Source organism: Pteropus alecto, unplaced genomic scaffold (assembly GCF_000325575.1).
Source record: "Pteropus alecto unplaced genomic scaffold, ASM32557v1 scaffold101, whole genome shotgun sequence".
In the NCBI taxonomy this organism is placed as follows: Eukaryota; Metazoa; Chordata; class Mammalia; order Chiroptera; family Pteropodidae; genus Pteropus; species Pteropus alecto.
The window spans coordinates 12922829-12935097 of NW_006432945.1; the positions used below are offsets into that span (position 1 = coordinate 12922829).

At 31.4% G+C, this 12269-nt stretch overlaps 1 protein-coding gene across 1 annotated transcript in view; it reads left to right on the top strand.

Annotated features, from left to right (window-relative positions):
- Positions 1-12269, top strand: part of COP1 (COP1, E3 ubiquitin ligase) — a gene marked incomplete at its 5' end in the record, with an annotated part of 101619 nt that overhangs the window by 50324 nt on the left and 39026 nt on the right. The window contains 2 exon segments of the mRNA XM_025044000.1: positions 2318-2432; positions 6165-6300. Coding sequence (XP_024899768.1) covers positions 2318-2432; positions 6165-6300 — 251 coding nt within the window.

The following is a 12269-nucleotide window of genomic DNA, read 5'->3' on the forward strand; positions in this document are numbered from 1 at the left end:
AGTCATTGTGCTAATTAATTGCTAGAGTGTTAACAGTACCGTTCAAGTTACCCATGTGCTTCTAACAGATTTCATCACCTCCTGTCCAGAAGTGGTTACTTTTCTGATATTTGTGTTTATTAATGTCTTGATTTTTTAAAATAGTTTTACCACATATATATGTACCCCTATATTATTCACTTTGGTTATATTTGGATTTTATAAAAATGATACCATAGTATGTAGATTTATGAGATGTGTGTTTTCAGAGTTTCATTCCTGATGTCTGTGGCTATAGTTGATTCATCTTCACTAATTTATAATATTCCATTTTGTTAATATACCACAATTTATCAGTTGTCCAATTTATATTCATTTGATATATTTTTAGGATTTTCGTTTTTGCTTTTAAGGGCATTTTGTATATGTCTCCTGATGCACAGGTGCAAGAGTTTCTCTAGATTTTGTACCCAGGAGAGGAAGTGAGGGCTGTTGGGTGTACATATCAGTGTTTTTGTATTTTGAGATAGTATCAGTCGTTTTCCAGTCTTTTTATTAATTTAAAACTCTCATCACAGGAGTATATAAGTTCCAGTTTCTCCACATTCTTGTCAGTAATTAGTACTGTTGAATTTCTAAATGATTGCTGCTTTAGTGAGTAATACATAGAAGTTAGTTGTGGTTTTAATGCACATTTTCCTGTCATGCAAGGCCAGTATCTTTTCTTGTGGCCATTCATGTTTTTTCTTTGTGAAATAGCATTTCATGTCTTCTCATTTTTTTTATTGGTTTTTTTCTTATTTACTTGGAGGAGCCTTTTAAAAAATTGTATTCATGATACTAATAATTCGTTATATCTGTATGGATTATGATCTTCAACAGAATTTCTGTGTCTGTATTCAGTTATGGAAAATTGTCAGTATCAGTTTTTTAAATATTTCTTCTTCAGTCTGTTACTCTTTTTCTGGTTCTCGGAGTATTTGAATCTTACTGTCTTTTCTGTTGCTTGTCTTCTCTTTCAAATTTTCTGTCTTTTATCCTTCATTCTGGGTAATTTCTTCAGATCCATCTTCTGTTTTGCAATTCTCTTTTCATTCTCCAAGTCTCCATTCTAGTACTTGTTCTCTTGTAGGTATTTGTCCCCAAGTAGGTATTGTCCTGTACCTCTTTCCCCTTGTCTGCACCCTTATGTTTTGTTTACAGTCACTTCTCTGAGTTCAGCTTCTTGTATAGTTGTTTATCCGTTATGTCCTTGGAAATTATCTTTTTTCCTTGTGATCCAAGCACTGCCTTAAAATGATTATTAGCCTACCATCTAGTTTAGTTTTAGCTTCACTTTAGTGTTTGTTCATAGTAGTGCCTTACTCTTTTTTACTCAACACATTTGCAATTGTGGTATAGCTATTGGTGAACTTGTGTCATCTCAAGATCTTATTACATGGCTTTTCTCTTTATCTGTTTAAATGCCTCAAGCATAACACATAATAACCATTTGTGGAAGAATTGTCTTTTCAGTTAACATGATGTGGTTAATAAAAATAGATGACCCTTGGACAATGTGAGGGTACACACGTTTTGAATGTTATATGTATTTTATACTGTATTCTTAGAATAAAGTAAGCTAGAAAAAAATAAAATGTTATTAAAAAAATTATAAAGAAAATACATTTTCAGTATTTTTTGAAAAAAAAAATTTGCGTTTAAGTGGACCCATGCATTTTAAACCCATGTTGTTCAAGGGTCGATTGTATTTTGTTTTCTATAAAATATATATGCCACTGTAGTTCAGGTTTGTTGTCTTTGTCTCTATATTTGGTTTAGTTATTCTCATCTAAAATATATATAAAACAATTTAGTGCATACACATCATTGCCCCTTAATCTAATAATTTTAACTTAAATATACTGTACTGTCAAAAACTGTTCTTATTATTCAAAGGGTATAATAGAGATGATGAAAATGTAGTCTTTTGACAATTGTTTTCTAACAATTTCTGCATATTAAAATTCTTAAAATTGTAGATTTTAGAATGGCAGTTATAATGGATTCTATCTTCATTTAATTTGGAGAGTTAAAAGAAGCTTCTCATTTTATTCTTGTAAAATTGGTCTTTAGATTCTATGTTCACAAAATAGAATTTTTGTGAACATAGAATCTAAAGACCAATTTCCAACAAAAATTGGAAAATACGGTATAAGAACTGTGGGTTTTTACTCTTTTTAATTATTTTAATGCGATAAACTTTTGTAGTTAGTTATTCAAGCATTTGGATATTCTGCACAGAAAAAGAGTATGGTTCATTCTGAGTTATAAGTGTCTTTTCTTGTTATCACCTTAGACAAAGAAACAGCCTTGGTATAATAGCACATTAGCATCAAGACGAAAACGACTCACTGCTCATTTTGAAGACTTAGAGCAATGTTACTTTTCTACAAGGATGTCTCGTATCTCAGGTATGTATCCAGGACTTCTTAAAACATCTAAAATTTGTATATCAGATCCATTCTAGCTTCTTATGCTGAATTTTTGGCAAGTCCTATCCATAAAACAAAAGTTTGTATTTTAGACGTAGTCCAGCAGAGGATTGTGGAATTTCTTAGAGATCCTGGAGAACATTGCTTTCCCATAGCTATTTTTGTTCTTTTTCTGTATTTGAGAATTTTTAGGCTCTATATAGTGAGCTATACAAAGTTAGAAAAAATCAGCCATGAATCTGTAGCCAGCAAAAATAAATTCCATTCAGTTACCTCCTATTATTTAACATTTATTGTTTTAAGCACAGTCCTCTGCTAAGAATAAAAAGATGTAAGAATGGTCCTTACTGTCAATGAGTATTATAAATACTCATTGCCGGAGAAAGCACCAGGTAAATATTATATGTTATATGAGATAGTATGTGTTATATATATGCAAACAGTATTACAAGAATAGAGGAGATTATCCACTAGTAGGTGGGAGTGAAAAAACCAGGCTAAGTTGAAAATGGGAAAATGTAAGAGGAAGTAATCACTGTATAGATTTCAGAAGAGTTGTATTTAATCAATGATAATATTAATTAAAAAGTAAGTAGAGACATATTTAAAGTAGAAGAAATAAATTATGTAAAGAAATGTGGTTTTTTTTTGTTTTTTTTTTTGTTTGTTTGTTTTTTTGCTTTTTGTTAGCCCACTGATCTTTAGCTATTCTCTGCATCTTTGCTCACCAACCATAGTTTTTTTTTTTTTTTTTTTTTTAGGTGATACATATACTTTACAATGCTTGGTATAAGTTGGTGCTCAGTCATTTAATATCATTAGTAGTATACTTGCTCATAGTGAGGGCCACCAAAAAAAAATGTTTGATACTCTATTAGCTATTAAAAATTTGGCTTTGGTTTTTTCTTGAGTAGGCATATTTATTTATAATGTACACATTGCTTAGATCAGTTGGACAGATTTGCTTCAGGATTGATGGGGGGAGTGGAAATAGATTTACATAACATTTTTCCTGTGAACTAAGAGGAAGCCAGGCTTTGTTGATAAGTGTATTTGAAATTAATAACAGTTATTATACGGACCAAAAGCTTTCAGTGTATTGCCTGAGAATTGATCCCCTTATTGAGCCTGCGTAATAGTCTATAAACTACAATAGGAAGCTATTAAATTGAAAGTGGTCTGAAACCTACATTCTGATTGACAAAGAGTTCATGTTAGCCCTTTCAGATGTTATATATTGATATGATGTTGAAATACAACCACAGGCAAGTGGCAGACATTAAAAATGAAAACGGGAGAGATGGGGGTGGGCTATTATTATTGATAATATTTCAGTAACTAGCATCATAAGCATGCTGTGGGATAGTAAAAGTAATCAAAACCAATTTAATTTATTTTGGGGATGTAGAATAATAAGACCAGGAGGAAGATTAGATTTTATTTTCGTGGGCATGGCTGTATTGTACTTAATAGACATTGTCCTTAGTTTTTAGGAATCTCAAGCTTGTCTTATCAAATGTGTTCATTGACTACACTAATCATATCGCTGATCGTGAAGTTCCTCCTAGTGTTCTCAAAGGAAAATTTAACCTCTATGTGATGGGGTACCTAAGAGTTTGATTGTCCATTTGTATATTTTCAAATGAGCATCCACTCCACCCCACCCCCTAATCTTTCTTAATGAAGATTAAGAAAATTAATGCCTTAGACTCTTAACTGTAACTGAGAGAGGAGGTAAATTAAAAAGCATTAGAAGAGAAAAGAGACCCTGGATACAGTTTTACAAACTAATCTGTAATTAGAACAGGAGATATGGTATGCCAGCAGGTATGTATGGGTGTAGATCATAAATCAACCAAACAGACAGAATCCTACCTTTTCATAACCAGATAAGTGGAATGTAATCTTATATGTCCAGATACTGAAATAACGATTTTTAGTGCTTTCTTTATAACTTGTTGAACATAGGTGTTAGTGAGTGGAGTGGCGGTACGGTGGCTAGAAGTTCAGTTACCCTAGAAAAGGATTATGATCTTCAACAGGAAACACATTCTTGAATGCTTGCAAGTTTTATGTACTTAAGGATTGATGTCAAAATGTGAAACAATAGATTAGCATTAAAACAATTTTGAAATGAATATCTAAAGTAACTGGCTTTCCAGTAAGTTATTTATTATATTACATAGCTCACGGTAATAGGATTATATATAAAAAGAACCAATTAACTGTTACATCCAAGCCACTTTTGTAATACAGTTGAGTTTTTTGAGAACCAATTAACTGTTACATCCAAACCACTTTGTAGTATATTTAATTTTTTTTCAAAAACCCATGTTTTATTTATAATTTGTTGAATTTCCTGAGAATCATTTTTGTACAGCAGGAGCTTTTCTCAATAACATTATGATACTGCATGCTAATTAGTTTTGTTTCTTTTGCTGTTTTTAGAATGGAAACACTACAAAATTGGACCCTTTTAATATAGGTTGTTAGATGAATTTGCAAAATTAATGTTCAAATCTTTAAAATGTAAAATATCAGAGATAGAAGCTTACTTAGTTTTCTCAAGCAATTGTGTTTTCTATAATAATCGTTAGATTTCTTCATGTCAACAATTATCTTTAAAATAACCTAATTATCTCCAGATAAAATAAATTCTTTACCGTGTATCATATAGTATATATACTATAGAATACATACATATACCATATGATACATATATATATATATATATATATACACACACACACACCATATATGATATGATACTTACAATGAAGAAGGTATGAAAAGTGTTTTAACAGGCTTATTTCACATTTAAGTCTAGGATGCTAACTAAAATAATTGTTTTACTTTTCTTTCTTTGGAAAGGGAAATACAAATCTAAACTTTAAGCAGTTTTGAAAAACTTTTTTAAATTCATAGTTTTACTATAAGCTTTTTTCTAGATCAGAGAATAGATTAGCTGTATTCTCAAGTCCTTCATAAATTGATCTTGCAATTTAAATTCCACATAATTTAGTTTTGCATCATTTACTGAAATAGACTTTACTCAGAGTATTTGTACAGTGTCCTACCAGATGAAATTTTTATTTTCCACATTCTACCCAAACATTTTAGTGAAACTATATTGTTATTGAGAATTAAAAATTCATACATTGCAACTGTGTACTCCCTTCCTGTAACTGGATATGAAACAATTCAAAGTATTAAGTGAATAAATATTTCACTTTCTTTTTACTTTAAAACCATTATTTTTTATCTAAATTATGTTATTATAAATTGTGCTTTGACAGTAAATGAATATGCCTATAACATGAAGATGTGTCCCTATAAACATGTTCTTTCAAACTAATACTCTGTCCAGTGTATATACTCCTCTCTCCACTTTCACTTTCTTCATGACTGAGTTTTTGTTTTAATAAATAATTTAACTTAAAATTAGAGATACTTTTTTGTTTTCCCAAGAAATTATTGCTTTAAAAAAGAGAAAATACATAGTATATTTTCACTGTTGTTGAAACAGTATCTTTCAAAGAACCACTAAGAAATTTTTCTTAAAATTGAAAAGCCAGCTAGTTAATTTGATCATCTAAGTCTTTTTAAAATACTTTTTAAGAATCGTTTGGTTTTAGAAAATAATTTTTATTCTGTGGGTATTGCTCTCTGATTTACGTTGCAGTTCAGTTCATTTATTGTTTTCTTCTGTAGATGACAGTCGAACAGCAAGCCAGTTGGATGAATTTCAGGAATGCTTGTCCAAGTTTACTCGATATAATTCAGTACGACCTTTGGCTACACTGTCATATGCTAGTGATCTCTATAATGGTTCTAGCATAGTCTCTAGGTAAGTATTGGGCAGCATTCTTTACTGCTTTCTTTTGCAAGAATACCTAGCATTGAATTGAATTTGAGAAGCAGTCATAGTGTTCTGGTTAAGAGCCTGTGTTCTGAAGTCAGGTTGCTCGCCAATTTTTACTTCTATGTTCTTAGGCCAGTTTCGACTCTCTTTAGCCCTCAATCTCTTCATCTCTAAAATGGAATGATTAATAGTATCTATCTCACAGAGTTGCAGTTTGTGTTCTCGTAACATCTTTGTCTGGTTTGGTGACAGGGTATGTTCTCATAAGTGCTCCCTCTTTCCAGTTTTCTGGATGTGTTTGTGAAGAATAGGTATTATTTCTTCCTTATCTACTTCGTAGAATTCTCTAGTTAAGCAATCTTGGTCTTGAGTTTTCTCTGAGGGAAGATTTTTAAATACAAAATTCAATTTTTAAGATACGTAAGGCTAATAATAACCAGATAACCATTTCTTCTTGATTGAGCATTGTCTTTAGTTTGTATCTTTCAAGGAATTTGTCCATTTCATCTAGGGTGTTGAATTTATTTGCATGCAAGTGTTAATATTATTCCTTTATTATTTTTTTTAAATATCTTTAAATTCTATAATGATAATCCGTTTCTCATCCCTGATATTGGAAATTTGTTTCCCTTTATTCTTTTTCCTTAATAGTCTTGCTTTAGAAGTTTATCAGTTTTATTTATCTAGCTCTTGGTTTATTGGTACTCTGTATTTTCGTGTTCTCCATTTCATTGATCTCTGCTCTTTGTTTTCTTTTTTCTGCTTTTGTTAGATTTAATTTGCCCTTATCGTTTTAGTTTCTTGAAGTGACTGAGTTGAAACCTTTCTTTTCTGATACAGTTTGGGTTATAAATTTTTCTCTAAGCACTGCATTAGCTGTATCTCACAAATTTTGATGTGGTATCTTTTCTTTTTTCCAAAATTTTTTATTGTGGTAAAATACACACATAACATTAAATTTACCATCTTAACAAATGACTATTCAGTGGTGTTAACTACATTCCTGATATTGTGCTCCCGTCACTGCCATCCTTACGCCATCCTTACTATTTCCTTTCTGTGTGTCATCTTGTAAAACTGAAAATCAGTGTCCATTAAAAAACTCCTCCTTCTCATAGTCTCAGCATTCACCATTCTACTTTCTGTCTTTGTGACTTTTGACTGCTCTTAAGTATCTCTGATAAGTGGAATCAGACAGTATTTTTAATAACATGTCTGAAAGAAAAAATCCCAACATTCACAGTTTACTAGGTAGGACAGATGAAGACTAGTAGGTAGCAACAAAGGAAAATAGTATTCCAAGAATTAAAAGAACTTTGAAACTTTCACAGCCCGAAGGTTTTTTTCATTTTCCTAGTTTCTCACACTCAGACACATCATTGGTAATAAATTTATTTTAAAGGCTTTTAATTACTGTCAAAATGGGACATTCAATGAAGAATTTCTTTTGGGAAGAGGGATAAGATATGTTAGAGATAACATGATGTTGAATTTGATGCATTATTTTATTACATTGTAGAAGAAATTAATTTTTACTTTAAAATGGCAAGAAATATGTCTCGTAGTGGTCATTTATTACAATGATAATCTCACTGAGAGAAAAAGCTGCACCAGAAATTTCGCTTTTAAAATGTTTCTTTGCTTATGGATAATTTTGGATTAATACCATACTATAAGTCCACAAGATGGCAGCATTTGTTTACTTTGACACTGTCTCAACAATTAGTTGACAAGTATGGAAATTAGTGCTTATAATGAAGTTCAGAGAGAACTCTTCTTACACACAGCCATAATGTCACTTTTATACTTTTTCTTAAATTAGGTATTCAGTGGCCACTAGAAAGGAATGGTTTTAAAGCATAGTTTAAACTTTGAATGCTTAAGTAACAATGGCTGTTTCTTGAATTCTTTGTTCCAATTTTACATACCTGGATTGTTATTTTTAAAATTGTTATACACTCCATTTGTAATTGAGAAATTATTTTAACATTTTGCTTATATCTTCTCAAATTTTTGAAATAGAATAACATCCGACATTAGTAAATTCATAAGAAGAAAAGTTACATATTATGACACTCGCTGCTAAATCAGTTACTACACTGGTGATGTAGTGTTTGATTGCTTTTTCAGACAACAGTGTAAGTATTTTACATGACATTTTAAGTATTTCCCTAACTCATTTAATCTTTATATAAACCTTATGGAGTAAGACATTGCCATTTATCCCATTCTACAGATAAGGAGTTGAAGTAGAGAGAAATTTTCTAATTTGTCTAAGAGCAGCACAGTGCTAGTAAATGACAGAACTAAGATTTGAACTAAGAGATTCTGGCTGCTGAGTTCTGTTCTGTGAGTTCCTCCTGGATCTGTTGAAACTTTTGGATAAGTTTCAGAAAACACTTTACTTTCGAGACACCTGAAAGAATAAAAGGAATTAGTTCTTTTGAGTTTTTGATACTTTTTGTCTCTATTACTGTATTGTCTAACTTGGCTTTAATAATGAACTTTTAAATTTAATGTAGATTTGATGTTTAGATACCTTTTTTTTTTTCCATAGTTTGAAACTATTCAAATTAAACTTTTTTGTAGTAGCCATTAAAGGATTGTTTTACTAAACTTCACTTTATAATGACAGGCAAGTTCGATCCAGATTTAAGGTCAGTCTTAATATACTCTTTATTATAGAAGCTGTGAGTTTTTTCATTTGTACTTAAAAACAGATCTCCAGGTAATTATTGACTTATCTAAGGAATAAGTGTGATTTTTTAGGACTCCTAATATACTTTCTCTTTTTGTCAGAAGGTATTTCTGTTACTCTCTTAAGAGTTATTGGGCCTTCTGGGTAGTGAGAAATGTGAAGAATGGGAGTGAAGAGAAAAGGATTCCCTTTCAGAATTTTTCCCAGGACCAGTCTTTTAAAGTAGTAATTTAAAAAAAGTGTTCGAGGCTTGAAGCTGCATCAGGGAAGGGAAGGAATCTTATCTGTCTTATTTCCTATTCTATCCCCATGTCCGGTATGTGGTAGGTGCTCAGTAGTAAAGTTGTTGAATGACTGCACGAATGAATGGAAGACTCTTTCGCCTGCCCTGGGAGGGTTTGGGGTTAGTATATATCATTAGTCTGTTACTATTCTTGTTTAGTTTGCCCTTGTTTGTGTTCCTCCAAGAGCAGCCCCTTTGTTCTCACTAAAATGAGCATTTTGCACAGTGATTGAGGCCATAGACCTTGGAACCAGATTGCTTGAATTCGAATTATTTAGAGAACCTTGGGCAAATTACTTAATATCATGATACCTCAGTTTCCTTGTCTGTACATTAGAGATTTGAAGGTTAAATATATTTTATGTAAAGTGCTTAAAATAGTGCTTGACACATAGCATTATATGTTATGGAAGTTTTAGCTATTATAGATTGATTTGGAAAAAAAAAAGTTGAATGACATCAATTTTTATTTACTTTACCCATGTTTCTATTCTTTAAAGATCTGCCCATTTCTTTTATTAAAATGGCCCATTTCTCAACCTTTCTTTGTTTCCTTGAAATTATAATAGCCTCTTTCTCTTGAGGCATACACTATCATGGTAATGAATTAGACCTTTAACAACTGCAGTCACTTTACATTTTCTTTTGATAAATTGGATTTACTGTTCAGGGATATTAATCTACCTTGTTTGTTAATACCTATTTTATAATTGCGAAAAATGTGACAGTCAGTGAGAGCATTCACAAAATTCCCTTCTTGGGATGCTGACGTCTTTGCATTGCTTAGTGCCACGCCGTATAGAGGTGTGCGATAATCCTCTATCCTGCGTGATCTCTTGCCTTAATGCTCGATCACTTGACTGATGGCGCTTTTGACAAGGAATATAGCCAGTTTCTTACAACTGTTTAAATAAATCACCTTTTTAAAAAGTTGATTTTTAAAAAATGTATCAAAAAAGTTGATACATTTCAAGTGTGGAAGAAAAAATGCCATTCATTTCTATTTTAAAATAAGTCTTCATTCGTAATATTTTTCAAGAAAAATGTGTTTATTCTGAAATATAAAAAATTCTATGAAACTGAATTTATCATTGCAATAAACTTGCATAAACCACTTGTTATAAGAATTGCTGGTTAATAGTGGATAGCAGAAATGAATTTTTTATGACCAACATTTCTTACAGTTCTCTTGAATTTAATTGCAGAAGCAGCAGGTATGTTTCAGTTAATTTGTTTATTTTTTATTTTTTGTTTTGGCCTACTGGTCACTGTTTATTGTTGTTTGTGTTATCACATATCATAATTAAAGCAGCTGAAATACTGTACTGTGAAATAAGAGATCATCCATTCTGGATTAGCTCTGAAAAGTTCTCTAAAAACTTCCTTGTTCATTTGAGTTATTTCATGATCAGTTTTAGAGTCTAATTATGTTTATGTTTGAGAACAGATAATTAAATCTGTCCAAGATTGGGAACAAATAACTGTGTTTAGAAGCACTTAAATCCTGAATTGTAGCAATGTGGAAGTCCTATGTGGAAGTCCTCGCATTTTTTGAAAGGCAGCTGTTTGTCTTCCTTTTCCTTTTAATTATACTTTACTAGAAAAAATTATTCTTTAAACGTTTTGATCAGTATTTTTCCGAAAATCTTATCGTTTTAAACTATGAAGAACCTTAATATCCCAGAAGGTGAAAAAAAGGAAACTGTGCAGGTTCTTGATATCCCAGTATATTAAGAACAAAACGTAACCAGAATGTAAGAGCATAATAGCAGTGAAGTCAAAACAAAAAGTTAATTTTTTAGTGCAGGAGTAAAAGAATGAGCTATTGTAGCTAAATAAATAAGCTTTGTTGAAAAGAGAGCTTGTATAATAGCGACAGAAGAAATAACAGACTTACATCATCAAATCAATTCTTTTTACAAGTAGCACTTGTTTTTATGTTAGCTTCCTTCCTGGAGTGTTTTTGGACTATCGTTTTGATAAGTTAGTGTTTAAACTTTCTTTTATTAAGAACTAATAGTTTGGAAAGGGCATGTTTACTTTTACTGGTACACCTTTGGAATGCTATTGATTTATTAGCCATGTGTGTTTGTAAGTGAAAGAAAGGTATTTAGGGATAACGTAACTGCTTCTCCCAAAGTTTCAGCCGTACCAAAACCTTCTAAATTAAGAATAGGATGGGTGAATAGTGGGCATCAGTATAGTTATGTTGCATCCACAGGGCAGATAACAGTAGCTGAGATGGAAGTTCATTTGAGGTTTTCGTGCAAATAAATCGATTATATTGCCACATAGTCATATTTTATTGGAGGGAACATTTGCTGAATTGTGCAATGACATTTGATGAAATTCCTTTAAAATGTGTATAAAGTTAAGGATTTAAAGCTGTAATGAAAAGTGAGCATCTCAATGTGTGTTTTTATGGGAAATATTTTTAATGTGTTTTTTTGTTATCGTCAACTCAGCAGGCTTCTTATAAATTATTAACTAATCATTAACTGTTCTGTAAAAGATTATCATAGGTAATCCATAAAGAAAAGTGTGTCATGTAGGTATTTGTATGCATTTAACGATTGATTGATACATGCAGAGTACTAGCCACTTATAAACTGGCTGATTTGGGGCAGATTACCTCACCTCTAATCCTCAGTTTTCTCCTGTAAAATGTGGACAAAAGTAATACCTATCTTATGGTTATCACGAGAACTAAGTTAAACGTGCAGTGGTTATAGTTAGCGAGTGGTCAGTGAATGTTAGCCATTGTTATGTAATTAATGGTAGATCAGTGAGAATTCTTATGTATTCTCTAGCCTTATGGCTGTACTTTTAGAAAGGATGCTTAACTCATTGACAAATAATGTGTGTGATGATGCATTTCACTCTTAATTCCTTTAGATCACTTAGGTTTCTTGCTGGTTATATAACAACTTTTTAGGCTACAAATTAAGTTCTGTGAGGGTGAATAAGGTCATC